Source organism: Somniosus microcephalus, chromosome 8, assembly GCF_052327205.1.
Source record: "Somniosus microcephalus isolate GS21.2 chromosome 8, FLI_Smic_1.0, whole genome shotgun sequence".
Taxonomy (NCBI): Eukaryota; Metazoa; Chordata; class Chondrichthyes; order Squaliformes; family Somniosidae; genus Somniosus; species Somniosus microcephalus.
Genome location: NC_140994.1, coordinates 229,332,519 through 229,347,872, shown reverse-complemented (window position 1 = coordinate 229,347,872; position 15,354 = coordinate 229,332,519). Strand labels below are relative to the sequence as shown.

Sequence of the window (15,354 nt, the reverse complement as noted above, 5' to 3'; positions counted from 1 at the left end):
AATTGCATTACCATAGCAGCCTTTCATGTGCTGTTTTGTCATTTAATTTTAAAGCAAATTTGCAACCTCCTGTTTTATCACAGCTTAGCTTCGCTAATCAGAGGACAAGTCTTTACAAAGGATGGAACACCATTGGTTGGAGTAAATGTGTCGTTTGTCAAATATCCTCAGTACGGATACACGATTACTCGTCAGGATGGCACGTGAGTCAATAATTAGGCTTTCTCATTGGGATAGCTCCAGCAGCAGGGCCCCTCCTTCGTGGATTCTAAATATCTAATTCATCAATTAAATATTTTGATCCATTCCATTAATTTATCCCTCCAATTTTCTTCCTATATTTCTCCTCTCCTGAAGGAGATGACCAGTTCAGGAGTGTAGTTTCAAGGTATGGGTGGCAGTCTGGTAACTCACCCACTGGTTATTCTTTATGTGTGAGCCTGGACAATGACTGTCACTGGACTATTCTTTCATAAGGTCATCATAGCCAAGCTCAATCCTGTCCTCGCACCAGAACCCACAGATACATATTTCCAGCAAGGGACACTGGATAGGAATAAAAGCCAGTACAGGAATGTTGAGGCCAATTACAGCCAACTCCCTCCTCCTTTCCCGCACTTTCAACCCCACTTTCAGACTTCCCCAACCCCATTCAGACCTCTCCTGACCTCGCTCAGATCTTTCACAGCCCCACTTGTGGCAGCCTCATGCCCCAATTGTTGGTCTATCTTCACCCTTCTCCAACATTTTCTGCAGGACTTCCCGTAACGTATCATTCACGGCTTCACTTCAGTAGCCCTATGTGGGAATTACCAGCCCCTCCACAGCCATGGTCCCACTTTGATCTGTGGTGACCTCACTCCACAATTACTGGAAACACTGCACCTGCAGCCCCACTTCAAAATGTGTGGCCACCAGTGGCCTATCCCAGAACCCTGCTAGCATTACATATATAATTCTCACAAGGTATGTCTCCAAGCCACACTTGGATTCTGGTCCAAACGTGGTCCAGCAGCACTTATAATTTTATTTCCATATTTTTAATTTAATTTATTTGAAATGTAAAATGTACACTTATTGTTACTGTGGCTATGCTACCCTGCACACATTTTCTTTAGATTTTCACTATAGCTATACTGTCAGACATCCCAAACCCATCCAGCTGACGCTCGAAAAAATTTTTGTCTTTATTTAAAGAATAATTTTTAAATTCTTCTTCAACTGATTGTGAGCAATGCTATGGGCAGTTTACTAATATTAAAAACCGTTTTGAGTCCATCACAGTTCAGACATCACACTTCAAAATATCAAAAATATGAAAAAAAAACATTTTTTTAATGCTGGTTTCTTCTGACCTGAGCTGGGAATTTAGAAGGACGTACCAATCTTTAAACGTTCCTTACTAACAGCAATTAACCTCTCGTTGACCTCATAGTTTATTTTTCAGCAATTGAATTTTGGCGCCTTGAAGGGAGATGTGAAATTACACACAGCTTCACATCAGCAGTGGCCCTGAAATTAGGATCGGGAGCTTGCCGCGCGTGCAAGCCCCCGATGTGCACTCACCCTGAGCACCGACATCTGAAGCCCGGGCCTGCTTGCATTTCCTGTCACTGGCCCGGTTCAGATGTCGGCGCGATGTGCTTACCTGATCCAGTGGCGTAGTTAGTGCAATGTGCCGGCTGGGATCAGGTGAGCACTGTGCAGCCAATCAGGGGAGGGGAAACTCATTCATGAGTTTGACAGTAAGAGCTGTCAAACTCATGAAAAGTATGGGCTGCCAAAACACTACTTTAACTTTAAATAAAATTTTAAAAAATATCCCACTGATTATATTAACTATAAATAAGTTTTTAAAAATGTTTTAAACAATTAATCAATTTTTTGAAAAAAATAAATTTTTTAAAAATAGGGTCTAAAACTAAATTACCATCCTGTAAATTCTTTAGAAATAACAAACCTGTGGAAAAAAAATTTCTACATTGTACTAAAAGCCCACTTACCTGAAAAACTAAATACTTACGTCTTGTTTTTCCACGCGTAAAGACCGGAGGACTTTACACGCGCGCAACTCTGGAAAAAAAAAGGAATTTTACTGCGCACGCGCTGTCTGTGCAGTCGCGCGTGCTCTGCCTCTTAACACCTTGGGTCAGAGGACAGGAAATGCCGGTTTTCAGCGCATGCGCTGTGCATGCTGAAAACCGGCAATTCCTCCGGGCACACACGTGAGTACCCCGTCCGTACTCACGCGTTGTGCCCGGAATTACTGGGCCATCGCATTGTACCTGTACATTACATTGTGTAACATTTCTGCTCTTCTAAAAAAACAACAACTTTAATGTAGTAAAACGTCCCAAGGTGCTGCACAGGAGTATTTTAAGAAAAAAAATTTGACACCGATCCACATAAGGAGAAATTAGGGCAGGTGACCAAAAGCTTGGCCAAAGAGGTAGGTTTTAAGGAGCGTCTTAAAGGAGGAGAGGTAGCGAGGTGGACAGGTTTAGGCAGGGAATTCCAGAGCTTAGGGCCTAGGCAACCGAAGGCACGGCCACCAAAGGTTGAGCAATTATAATCAGGGATGCTCAAGAGGGCAGAATTAGCGGAGCGCAGATATCTCGGGGGGTTGTGGTGCTGAAGGAGATTACAGAGATAGGGAGGGGCGAGGCCATGGAGGGATTTGAAAACAAGGATGAGAATTTTGAAATTGAGGTGCTGATTAACCGGGAGCCAATGTAGGTCAGCGAGCACAGGGGTGATTGGTGAACGGGACTCGGTGCGAGTTAGGACATGGGCAGCCGAGTTTTGGATGACCTCAAATTTAAGTAGGGTAGAATGTGGGAGGCCAGCCAGGAGTGTGTTGGAATAGTCAAATCTAGAGGTAACAAAGGCATGGATGAGGGTTTCAGCAGCGGATGAGCTGAGGCAAGGGTGGAGACAGGCGTTGTTACAGAGTGGAAGTAGGTGGTCTTTGTTATGCTGCGGATATGTGGTCGGAAGCTCATTTCGGGGTCAAATATGACACCAAGGTTGCGAACAGTGTGGTTCAGCCTCAGACAGATGTTAGGGAGAGTGATGGAGTCAGTGGCTAGGGAACGGAGTTTGTGGCGGGGACCAAAAACAATGCAACATCTAACTTGTGAACAACGCCATGGGACATACACTGATTGTTCAGAGCACTGTGCATCAGATACAACACAAAGGCCCGTATTTTCTGATCGCAGGCCTCCCGCGGGCAGAGGCCTGCGATCTGGAAAAATCTACGCCCTTACCTGAGGGCTCCCGGGACGCACACGCTTCCGCTCCTGGGCCGCTCCAAACTCCAAGTGCGCAAGGCCTGCATATCCCAGAGACGCATGTAGTTCGCAGCGTCCCTGGGATCACGTGGGCCATGGGGAGCCAATCAGAGAAGGGAATCTCCCTTCATACACTTGACAGGAAGACCTGTCAAATATATGAATGGAGATCACCCCAAAAACATAGTAAAACTTTAAATACATTTTTTTTTTAAATCACATTTTTAAAGTGACTTGAAATTACAATAAATTATTAAACAAAAATTTATTTTTTTGAAAAAAAGAATTAAAGTTTTTTATGAGCTAAAAATAAACTTACCTTTTTTAAAGTATTTTTAAATGATAAATCAGTGAAAATTTTTTTTTTTTAACTTTTTTCAACTCTTATCCTGGTGAAAGCAGGCCTTACGCCTGCTTTTACCAGGCGTAAAAATTGTAAGGGTTTTCTGTGGGCGGAGGGTCTCCAAAAAGCGGAACTATCCACCCGCAGAGGCCCTTCTCCAGGGTAGGTGGAGGATCTGTCAAGATCATTCTTGACAGATCGGAAATGCCGGTTTTCAGCGCATGCGCTGTGCGTGCCTGAAACCGGCATTTCCGATGTCTCTACGGGTGGGTACACAGCGCGTACTCACCCATAGGGATCGGAATATCTGAGCCAAAGTAAACTATGGAAAAAATAGGCCTTCTCATAATGCATTTGGGATGCAGAAAATAATTCATTGGCGTCTTAAGATCACCAGGAGTTCTCGTCTATTTCGCTGCTCTCAAGTGAATAATTCTATTTGTGTGGTCAAGCAATAAACACAGAATTTTGCCCTTTAAAATGCTTTTGATGGTCATGATAAAATGTTGCCTGAGGCCATGTGACCTCAATAATAGTGTGATTGTATTTCAGGTTGGCTTTTGCTGTAATTATGGCTGTTTTGTTTTCCCCTTAGGTTTGATTTGGTTGCGAATGGTGGTGCATCGCTTACATTGCACTTTGAGCGTGCTCCATTCCTAAGCCAGGAGCGCACAGTCTGGCTTCCGTGGAACACTTTCTATGCTATGAACACTCTAGTGTTGAAGACTGAGGAAAACACCATTCCAAGCTGTGATCTGAGTGGGTTTGTGCGGCCTGAACCAATCCTTGTCACTTCGCCACTTTCAACTTTCTTTAGTTCCTCTCCTGGGCAGAACACTATTATTCCTGAGACCCAGGTAAGTGCATGGTAAAGACTGTGGGAAATTAATCAAACACAGTGAAGGGGGCGTGTGGGGGAAGAAGAAGTTCAACTCACAGCCATGCGTTTAGTGGCAGCAGTTGAAAGTTGGATGGGGGAACAGCTTGGCCGCCCCATTGACACCCAAGGCCCACCTGATGCCTTCTGCGTCCAGAAATATAGAAACATAGAAGATAGGAGCAGGAGTAGGCCATTCGGCCTCTCGAGCCTTCTCCGCCATTTAATGAGATCATGGCTGATCATCCAACTTCAGTACCCTGTTCCTGCCTTCTTCCCATATCCCTTGATCCCTTTAGCCTTAAGAAATATATCTAACTCCTTCTTGAATATATTTAATAAATTGGCCTCAACTGCCTTCTGTGGTAGAGAATTCCACAGGTTCACCACTCTCTGGATGAAGAAATTCCTCCTCATCTCTGTTCTAAATGGTTTACCCCTTATCTTTAGACTGTGACCCCTGGTTCTGGACTCCCCCGCCATCGGGAACATCCTTCCTGCATCTAGTCTGTCTAGTCCTGTTAGAATTTTATAAGTTTCAATGAGATCCCCTCTCATTCTAAACTCCAGCGAATACAAGCCCAATCGACCCAATCTCTCCTCATACGTCATTCCTGCCATCCCAGGTATCAGTCTGGTGAATCTTCGCTGCACTCCCTCCATGGCAAGAACATCCTTCCTCAGATAAGGTGACCAAAACTGCACACAATTCTCAAGGTGTGGTCTCACCAAGGCCCTGTACAACTGCAGCAAGACATCCTTGCTCCTGTACTCGAATCCTCTCGCTATGAAGGCCAACATAGCATTTGCCTTCTTAACTGCCTGCTGCACCTGCATGCTTACCTTCAGCGACTGATGCACAAGGACACCCAGGTCTTGTTGCACTTCCCCTTCTCCCAATCTATTGCCGTTCAGATAATAAACTGCCTTCCTGTTTTTGCCACCAAAGTGGAAAACCTCACATTTATCCACATTATACTGCATCTGCCATGCTTCTGCCCAATCACCCAACCTGTCCAAATCATACTGGAGTTTCTCGGCATCCTCCTCACAGCACACACGCCCACCCAGCTTTGTGTCGTCTGCAAACTTGGAGATATTACATCTAGTTCCCTCGTCTAGATCATGAATAGCTGGGGTCCTAGCACCAATCCCTGTAGTACCCCACTAGTCACTTCTTGCCACTCGGAAAAAGACCCGTTTATTCCAACTCTTTGCTTCCTGTCTGCCAACCAGTTCTCTATCCAAGTCAGTACCTTACCCCCAATCCCATGTGCTTTAACTTTACATGCTAATCTCTTATGCGGGACCTTATCGAAAGCCTTCTGAAAGTCCAAATACACCACATCCACTGGTTCTCCCGTATCTATTCTACCAGTTACATCCTCAAAAAATTCCAGTAGATTAGCCAAGCACGATTTACCTTTTGTAAATCCATGTTGACTTTGTCTGATCCTGTCACTGTTTTCCAAGTGCTCTGCTATTACATCTTTTATAATGGACTCTAGCATTTTCCCCACTACTGATGTCAGGCTTACCGGTCTATAATTCCCTGTTTTCTCTCTACCACCTTTTTTGAATAGTGGGGTTACATTAGCTACCCTCCAATCAATGGGATCTGTTCCAGAGTCGATAGAATTTTGGAAGATGACCAGCAATGCATCTACTATTTCTGGGGCCACTTCCTTAAGTACCCTAGGATGTAGATTATCAGGCCCTGGGGATTTATCGGCCTTCAATCCCATCAATTTCCCTAACACCATTTCCCTATAAATACTGATTTCATTCAGTTCTTCCCTCTCATTAGACCCCATGTTCCCCGACATCTCTGGGAGGTTATTTGTGTCCTCCTTTGTGAAGACAGAACCAAAGTATGTATTTATTTGGTCCACCATTTCTTTGTTCCCCATTATAAATTCCCCTGATTCTGACTGCAAGGGACCTACGCTTGACTTCACCAATCTTTTTCTCTTCACATATCTATAGAAGCTTTTACAGTCAGTTTTTATGTTCCCTGAAAGCTTACTCTCATACTCTATTTTCCCCCTCTTAAGTAATCCCTTTGTCCTCCTTTGCTGAATCCTAAACTGCTCCCTACCCTCAGGTTTGCTGCTTTTTCTGGCCAATTTATATGTCCTCTCCTTGGATCTTATGCTACCCCTAATTTCCCTTGTTAGCCACGGTTGAGTCACCTTTTTTGTTTTATTTTTATGCCAAACAGGGATGAAAAAATTCTGTAGTTCATCCATGCGATCTTTAAATGTTTGCCATTGCCTATCCACCGTTAACCCTTTAAGTAACGTTCCCCAATCCATCCTAGCCAACTCGCACCTCATACCATCGTAGTTTCCTTTATTTAAATTCAGGACCCTAGTCTCTGAGTCAAATACTTCACTCTCCATCTTAATGAAGAATTCTATCATATTATGATCGCTCCGCCCCAAGGGGACTCGCACAACAAGATTGCTAATTAATCCTTTCTCATTACATAATACCCAGTCTAAGATAGCCTGATCTCTCGTTGGTTCCTCGACATATTGGTCCAGGAAACCATCCCGTATAGACTCCAGGAATTCCTCCTCCACAGTATTGTTACTAATTTGGTTAGCCCAATCTATATGTAGTTTAAAGCCACCCATGATAACTGCTGTGCCCTTATTGCACGCATCTCTAATTTCCCGTTTAATGCCATCCCCAACCTCCGCATTACTGTTTGGGGGTCTGTATACAACTCCCACTAATGTTTTATGCCCCTTGGTATTTCTCAGCTCTACCCATACAGATTCCACATCATCAGAGCTATTGGCCCAGAAATTCGGATCGGAGGCTTCCCGCGGGTGCAAGCCTCCGACCTGCACTTACCTAGCGCGCCGGCCGTTGTGCTGTGGGCCCGCATGGGATTCCGATCCTGGGCCTACTCCAACTGCCGGCGCGCAGTGCTTGCGTATCCCAGGGGTGCAGTTAGTTCGAAGCGTCCCCTGGGATCACGTGGGCCATGGAGAGCCAATCGTAGCAGGGAATCTCTGTTCATAGGTTTGACAGAATCTAGGAATACAATTCAGCCCCAAAACATAACTAAAACTTCAAATAAATTTTTTAAAAGCATCACATTTTTAAAATAACTATAAATTACATAAAATAATTATTTTGAACAATAATTTAAATTTTTGAAAAAATTAATTACAGTTTCTAACGGAAAACAAGAAATTATAGGGGGGTAATATTCAAAATCAGTGGGAGCATAAAACAGACGGTAGCAAATCAGCTCCCCATAATACACCTTGCTTGATTTATCTTTTCGTTGAAATCAATGGAAAGGAGTTTTGGGCAGGGTGTGTAACAGAGGGCCGATCTGCTACTGCCCATTTTGTGCCCTTGCTGAAGTTGAGTTTTACCCCTTATCTCAGGTTAGAGGAATTATTTTGACATAAGTCAGAAAAAGAGATCTAAAGAATCAATCCAGTTTTAGCAAACCCAAAATGTAGGACTAGTTTCATCAGAAAGCAAATATTTTTATGGTGGGAATCTGCTCCTTTTCCTTTTATGTTTGGTCTTTACAATTTCATGCATCTATCCCCATCCCCAAGGCAGATCGGTGACTCGCACCCAGCCCCCTCTCAAAGCTGCACCACAGCTGGTTTCAAGGAGGGATGCATGAGTGGCACAGGCTAACATCCACCTGATTGTCTCCCTTACCTTCTCTTTCTATCTGTGGGAAGGATCTGTTTAGCACTTCCATTCAATGACAAGAGTGATAGTTGAGATCAAGAACTCATTGTGCAGAAGATAACGGCTGCAACAATCCACTTAAAAAAATGTCTGTCCAGGAGAGACTGGAGCTAGAGGGGGTGGAAAGGTCAGGGAGGTTAATGGCATAGGAGAACAGATTTAGTTAATTATGGTAATATTGGACCTAAGGGTGAAACATGAAAGTTATGTAATAACTACTGAGTGTAAACCCAGTTTGCTTCATTGTCCTGGCTTGTATCCTTATAATACATGTATCATTGTAGAATTGTTGACCAGATATTTACATACAGTGTCACCGCCACTTAGCAGTGTCAGCCACCTCCTTTTTCATCGTGCAAGCCCCAACAGTCCATTATTGGATTGTTTTTCCTAACTACACCCCCTTCCCCCCTGCCTTCCACCTAACAGAAAAAGAAGCTACTTGTGAATAATGGCAAGAACTAAGTACTTTTTTAAAAGAAATTGTTCATCTGAACTCTAATGTACAGCTTTTACTACATAACCTTCAGCGTTAAGAAAAAGCGGCTTTCAAAACATACCAAGTAAAAATAATAAATTAAAGTGAATAAATATAAATAATTTAATAAACAACTTAAAAAGATCTGGGTTAAATAGCTGTTGAGTTAAACATATAAATAAGTGTGGCAAGATCAGAGTTCGGAGTGATGCGTGTGGCATGCCTGCTGTGGACCTGCCTGGACACATGTAGGGTGAGTACATATGTATGAAATGTCTAAAGATTGCCCTCCTTGAGCAGAAAGTTGCACAGCTCTGGACACACTCCACAACATATAGAAACATAGAAACATAGAAGATAGGAGCAGGAGTAGGCCATTCGGCCCCTCGAGCCTGCTCCGCCATTCAATGTGATCATGGCTGATCATCCAAATTCAGTACCCGGTCCCCGCTTTCTCCCCATACCCCTTGATCCCTTTAGCCGTAAGAAATATATCCAACTCCTTCTTGAATATATTTAATGAATTGGCCTCAACTGCCTTCTGTGGTAGAGAATGCCACAGGTTCACCACTCTCTGGGTGAAGAAATTCCTCCTCATTTCTGTCCTAAATAGCCTACCCTTTATCCTTAGACTGTGACCCCTGGTTCTGGACTCCCCGGCCATCGGGAACATCCTTCCTGCATCTAGTCTGTCCAGTCCTGTCAGAATTTTATAAGTTTCAATGCGATCCCCTCTCATTCTTCTAAACTCCAGCGAGTACAAGCCCAATCGACCCAATCTCTCCTCATACATCATTCCTGCCATCCCAGGTATCAGCCTGGTGAATCTTCGCTGAACTCCTTCCATGGCAAGAACATCCTTCCTCAGATAAGGCGACCAAAACTGCACACAATACTCAAGATGTGGTCTCACCAAGGCCCTGTACAACTGCAGCAAGACATCCTTGTTCCTGTACTCGAATCCTCTCGCTATGAAGGCCAACATACCATTTGCCTTCTTAACCGCCTGCTGCACCTGCATGCTTACATATGTGAGGGAGAATGTTTTTTGGAACGGATGTGGTCACCCCACAGGTTGCTAGGAGTAGAGAAGTCGGTAAAGGAGATTGGGTGACCATCGGCAGACAGGGTACGAAGCAACAGGTGAGGGTAGACAGGGGATCATCTGTGGATCTGGATTTGGTTAACAGCCGTATTTATTTCGGTACCAGTGATGTGTACAAAGGAGGGTAACCATGAAGGACTACAAGGCACTAAACAATGAATGGTTACCCATGGGGGAAACAGTATAGGTAGTAAGAATAGGCGAGTGATGATTGTGGGGGATTCTATAGTTAGAGGGATAGAGAGTTTATTTTATAGACATGATTCAGAGTTCTAAATAGTATGCTCCCAGGTGCCAGATTTTTGCACATCGCAGAGTGAATACAAAAGATTTTGGAATGAGAAGGCAAGCAACCAAAGGTCATAGTTCTTGTGGAAACCAATGACATAGATTGGAGTAGGTTTGAGGTTCTGCAAAGGTATTTCAAGTAATTTCCATTCTAGATTTAAGAGAAGCACCTCCAGGGTCGTAATCTCTGGCTTACTCCCAGTGCTACATGTTGGACCAGACGGAGAGAAAGATTAGGATTGTCAACATGTGGCTGGAAGGATGTGTAGAGGGAGGGTTTCAGATTCCTGGGACACTGGGGTAACTTTTGGGTCAGGGAAGGCTGTACAGTCAGGATGGCCTTCACCCAAACCGGAGAAGCGCCAGTCTTTTTGCAGAAAGGGTAAATAGGGCAGTGTGGAAAGATTTAAACTAGTTAGGGGGCTGGGAGGGGAAAATCCACACTGTAAGTCAAAAAGTGTGAGAAAAAGACCCGCACCACTTATGGCCAAGGAGGGAACAATTACCCAGATGAGTTCTGTACACGAATTCACATCGCATTAGAAATAAAACAAGCGAGTTTGAAGGCCAAATTCAGCTTAAATTGTATGACGTATTAGCTATTACAGAGACCTGGCTACAAGCTGAGCATAATTGGTAGCTAAATATTCCAGGTTTGTAGGATCTTTAGGAAGAACAGGGAAATTAGGAAAGGAGGAGGAGTAGCAAGGTTGACACAATTACTGCAATCGAGAGAATGGATTTCAGTAAGGATGATTGGGCCTTAGAAATAGTATGGGTAGAGTTAAGGAACAGCAAAGGATGCAGGACTGTGGTAGGAGTCATCTACAGATCTCCTGATATTGTGATGTAGCAGGAGATATTTAAATATGGAGATCCTGGAAGCATATAGCAAAAACATGGTTATAATGGGAGATTTTAATTTTCTCATAGACTGGGAGAAGCAGAACAGCTCAAGTAGTAAAGGCAATTAAACTTCTAGAATGTATTCAGGACAGTTTTCCAGAACAACCTGTTTTAGAACAGCCCAGGGAGCAGGCCATAGTGGATGCAGTGATGCGTAGCGAACCTGAATAAGTTAACAATCTGACAGTAAAGCAGCATCTTGCAGATTGTGACCATAATATCATTGAATTTGATGTTAGGTTTGAGAGGGAGAAGGGGGAACCACAAACCAAGGTTTTAGATTTAAGTAGGGCAATCTTTGAAGGGATAAGAAATTAGTTGACCACAGAAAACTGGGCCTGAGCTGTTAATAGTTAAACCTACAGACAAACAGTGAGAAGTTTACAAAGGAGTATTTGGCATGATACAAAATCAGTTCATACCCTTAAAAGGCAAAGGCTCCACCTGGGTAATTTAGCATGGTCAACAAATGACTTAAGAGACAGTATCAAGCTAACAGAAAAGGCTTACACAAATGCAAGGGAAGGTGGGAATCCAGCGGACTGGGAGAGCTATAAAAAGCAACAAAGGGAGACAAAGAAAGTAATAAGAGGTCCAAAATGGGAATACAAAAAAACCTTGCGAAGGATATCAAAGCTAACAGCAAAAGGTTTTTAGAAATATATTAAAAGAAAGAGTGGTAAAGGGGAATGTGGTCCCATTAAAGATGGATGCAGGCGAGACTATAATGATTAATAAGCAGTACAAGGGAACCTAAAAATAAGTAATGGGGAGGAACTTAGTGGATTTAATATAAGTTAAAAAATTGCTAATGGGACCTAAGATAGACAAATCTCCAGGACCTGATGGTTTCCACTCCAGGGTTAAAAGAAATAGGTGAAGAAATTGCAGATGCATTAATTATAATTTTCCAAACGTTCAGGAACTGTGCCATTGGATTGGAAAGTTGCAAATGTCACTCCATTATTTAAGAAGGGAGGGGGGGAGAGAGAAACCAGGTAACTACAGAACTGTCAATTTAACATCAGTTGTGAGGAAGTTACTGGAACCTATCATCAGAGACAGTGAGTGACTGAGTACTTGGTCAAGTATCAGTTGATCAAAGAGAGTCAGCACTGATTTATGAAGAGCAGGTCATGTCTGACTAATCCAGTTTAATTTTTTGAGGAGGTTACTAGCATGGTGGATGGGAAGTGTCAATAAATGTTGCCTATATGGACTTCCAGAAGGCATTCGATAAGGTTCCACACAAGCAATTAGAAAAGGATTCGCTAGTGCAGGTAAATGGAGTTGAAGTACAGATCAGCCATGATCTAATTGAATGGCGGAACAAGCTCCAGGGTCTGGATGTCCTACTCCTGTTCCTATGTATTATATAGTTATGTGTGCCCCATCAGTAATTATTGTGTTTCCTTGTTTATATTTCCTGTTGTATATATTACACTAGATAGCCTGCATCCCCCATATGATATACATTATATAAGTGGCATTCATGTTTGTAAAGGAAGAATATACTAAAAGTTACTTGTCATTAGATCAGCCTTTGAGAACATGCCAGGAATTATCTTTTATTGTCTCTCTGTTGTAAAATAAGATGAAAGGAAACTTTTCTCTTTTAACAGATTACAATAGCGAGTGTAACCTAAGCACAACGAGCACATAAATGATTACTCTGGTGTTGTTTTGTAATGGGCCGAGGTAATTTGCAGTAATTGCTGATAGTAGACATCTGATTGTACTTCATTAAATGACGGATGATAATAGTGAGTCATTAGTGGAGATGCATTTCACAACCTTTCAAATTAAGCCTTAATAACTGCTTTACCTCACAGGTATTTCACAATGTTTGTGTAATGTGTTCAGGTTCTACATGAAGCAGTTGAAATCCCAGGCTCCAGTTTGAAGTTGTGCTACCTGAGCTCTCGCACTGCTGGCTACAAATCCCTTTTGAAAGTCACGATGACTCAGTCCATTGTGCCAATCAATTTAATTAAGGTCCATCTGATGGTGGCTGTGGAAGGACATCTCTTCCAGAAATGGTTTCATGCATCTCCTAACCTGGCCTACACTTTCATATGGGACAAAACCGATGCCTACAGTCAGAAGGTCTATGGTCTCTCCGAAGCTGTTGGTATGATTTTTCATTTTGCTATTATGTTTGTACAATAAAGAGAACAAAATACAGTATGTAACAAGGAAGCTGATTGCTTGGTCAGAGTGAGTTACATGGAGGATAGCTAGTGACCTAAAGTGAACTACAAGACCATAACAGGGTCGATGTAACACAACTCGTGTAGTTTGTGAACATTAGACTCCCGAGGTTGTATTTAGATTCCTGGCTCTCCTTTAATACAACTGTTATTGTATATAATGCACACTGGTTGAGTTATATTTCTGTGTGCAATTATGCAACTGTGAAGTAAGCTGCTGTGGACTCAATTGATTGTATTGCACTGAACACCTGTTCTGAGGAAAGCAGTGATTGCTACCTTTTATGAATGGTGAGGGGCTTGACAGCAGTTATAACTAAAATATATTCTGTTACGTAATGGGAAAAACTACAGTTACAGACTATACTGTACATTTCTAGTAGAAATACATTCACTATATGTAATACAGGTGAGGTCAACTACAGGAAACTTTTTTTTATCCGGGACCGACGTGGTGCCGGTTCATCAAAAATTCCAGATAACAGAATGCTATAGTAAAAGATACGGAGAGCTGACAGCGCCGTATAAAGCAACAAACCCTGTTGCTTAGCAACAAGTGCAGAACAATGGCCACAAGTTCCAAGCGTATCTGTAGCTTAGCAACAGCTGCAACCACACCCTTGCACAGCAACAGATGGAGGAAGGCAAGTACACTATGAAGTAAAACTTACATGAACCGACTCCTGAATTTTGCCAGTTAACCGAGATTTCCGGTTATTTAGGTGCCGGTAAATCGAAAGTTTCCTGTAGTAAGTGCAAGAGTCCCAGTATATCCTGTGAAATTTATTTAAGTGACTTGAATGCATCCACATCGACTGATTCAACTAGACTACTCAGTTAGACTATTTCCAGTGAAGGAGTTTACCATTTGATGAGATTATTGGATGGGCACAACACAAGTGTATGGAGGTCATGACATCTCTGTGGACCAGACTATAGCTTGGAACCATGTAGCCACACCTCGGCATTCATCTACCTGCTGTCAACAATGGGTGCTCATGAACTTGGGCTCCAGTCAGAAACCTTAATCGACAATGTATTGCATTTAGCTAAAAGTGCTTTCCGTGGAGAAACCTATTGTAAGTGTAACTCGCAGAGAAATGTTTCCAGCTGTGCTCGGCCTTGCCTCCACTCTTTCAGTAGTGCTGTCACGTAACGCTGACTCGGAGCTCAAGTACAGCATCTTGGCTTTCACTTCATGCCCTGTGTTTAGTTCAGTTGTTGTGTCAGGGCCACCTGAAGATGTGATTTAAGAGAATGTAATATACTACAATTTTCAGGAATAATTTCAGTCACGTGAATTTTTTTTTAAATTTTAGATTTGTTTAATGTAGGGAAATGACCCACAGCAAAAATGGATGCCAAGCAGAATGGGTGGAAACTCAGCGCCTCTGTTTCCCTTGCTATTTTTTGGTCTCACTAGCGCCCCACTTCTACAGTCGATAGGGAGACGCAAATCACCCCTGTGATTACTATAATGGCCCAGAAATTCGGGTCCCCATGGGTGAGTACGCGCAGGGTACTCACACGTAGGCCCAACGAAAGTGCCCGTTTCGTGCATGTGCGGGAAACCGGAACTTCCGTTCCCTTAAAGGAAGGGGTTCGCAGGTCGAACGCGTGCGCCGGAGAGGCAGCGCGTGCACCTGGAACTTTTTTTTTGCAGGTTTCTCCGGGAGGGTAAGTCTCCAGGAGTTACACTTTTAAATAGCAGTCGCTATTCGCCACAAGGTAAGTGGTGAATTAAGTAAAATTAAAACATTTTTTCCACAGGTTTATTATTTTTAAATACTTTAAAGAAAGGTAAGTTTATTTTTAGCCCTGTTAGAAACTAATTAATTTTTTCAAAAATTTACATTATTGTTTAAAATAGTTATTTTATGTAATTTTTAGTTATTTTAAAAATGTGATTTAAAAACATTTTTATTTGAAGTTTTAGTTACGTTTTGGGGCTGATTTGTATTTATAGTTTTGACAGCTCTTCCTGTCAAATTTATGAATGGGCATTCCCTGCTACCATTGGCTCTCCATAGCCCACGTGATCCCAGGGGACGCTTCGAACTAACTGCGCCCCTGGGATACGCAAGCACTGCACGCCGGCAGTTGGAGGAGGCCCAGGATCGGAATC

At 42.8% G+C, this 15,354-nt stretch overlaps 1 protein-coding gene across 7 annotated transcripts in view; it reads left to right on the top strand.

Moving 5' to 3' along the window:
• LOC147114145 (teneurin-2-like) overlaps positions 1–15,354 on the top strand; it is a 1,360,318-nt gene that overhangs the window by 1,249,488 nt on the left and 95,476 nt on the right. For all 7 annotated transcript variants that reach the window (XM_085995783.1, XM_085995782.1, XM_085995780.1 and 4 more), the window contains 3 exons: positions 84–203; positions 4,232–4,493; positions 12,883–13,150. In XM_085995783.1, the coding sequence (XP_085851909.1) occupies positions 84–203; positions 4,232–4,493; positions 12,883–13,150 (650 nt within the window). The remainder of the gene's footprint in view (positions 1–83; positions 204–4,231; positions 4,494–12,882; positions 13,151–15,354) is intronic.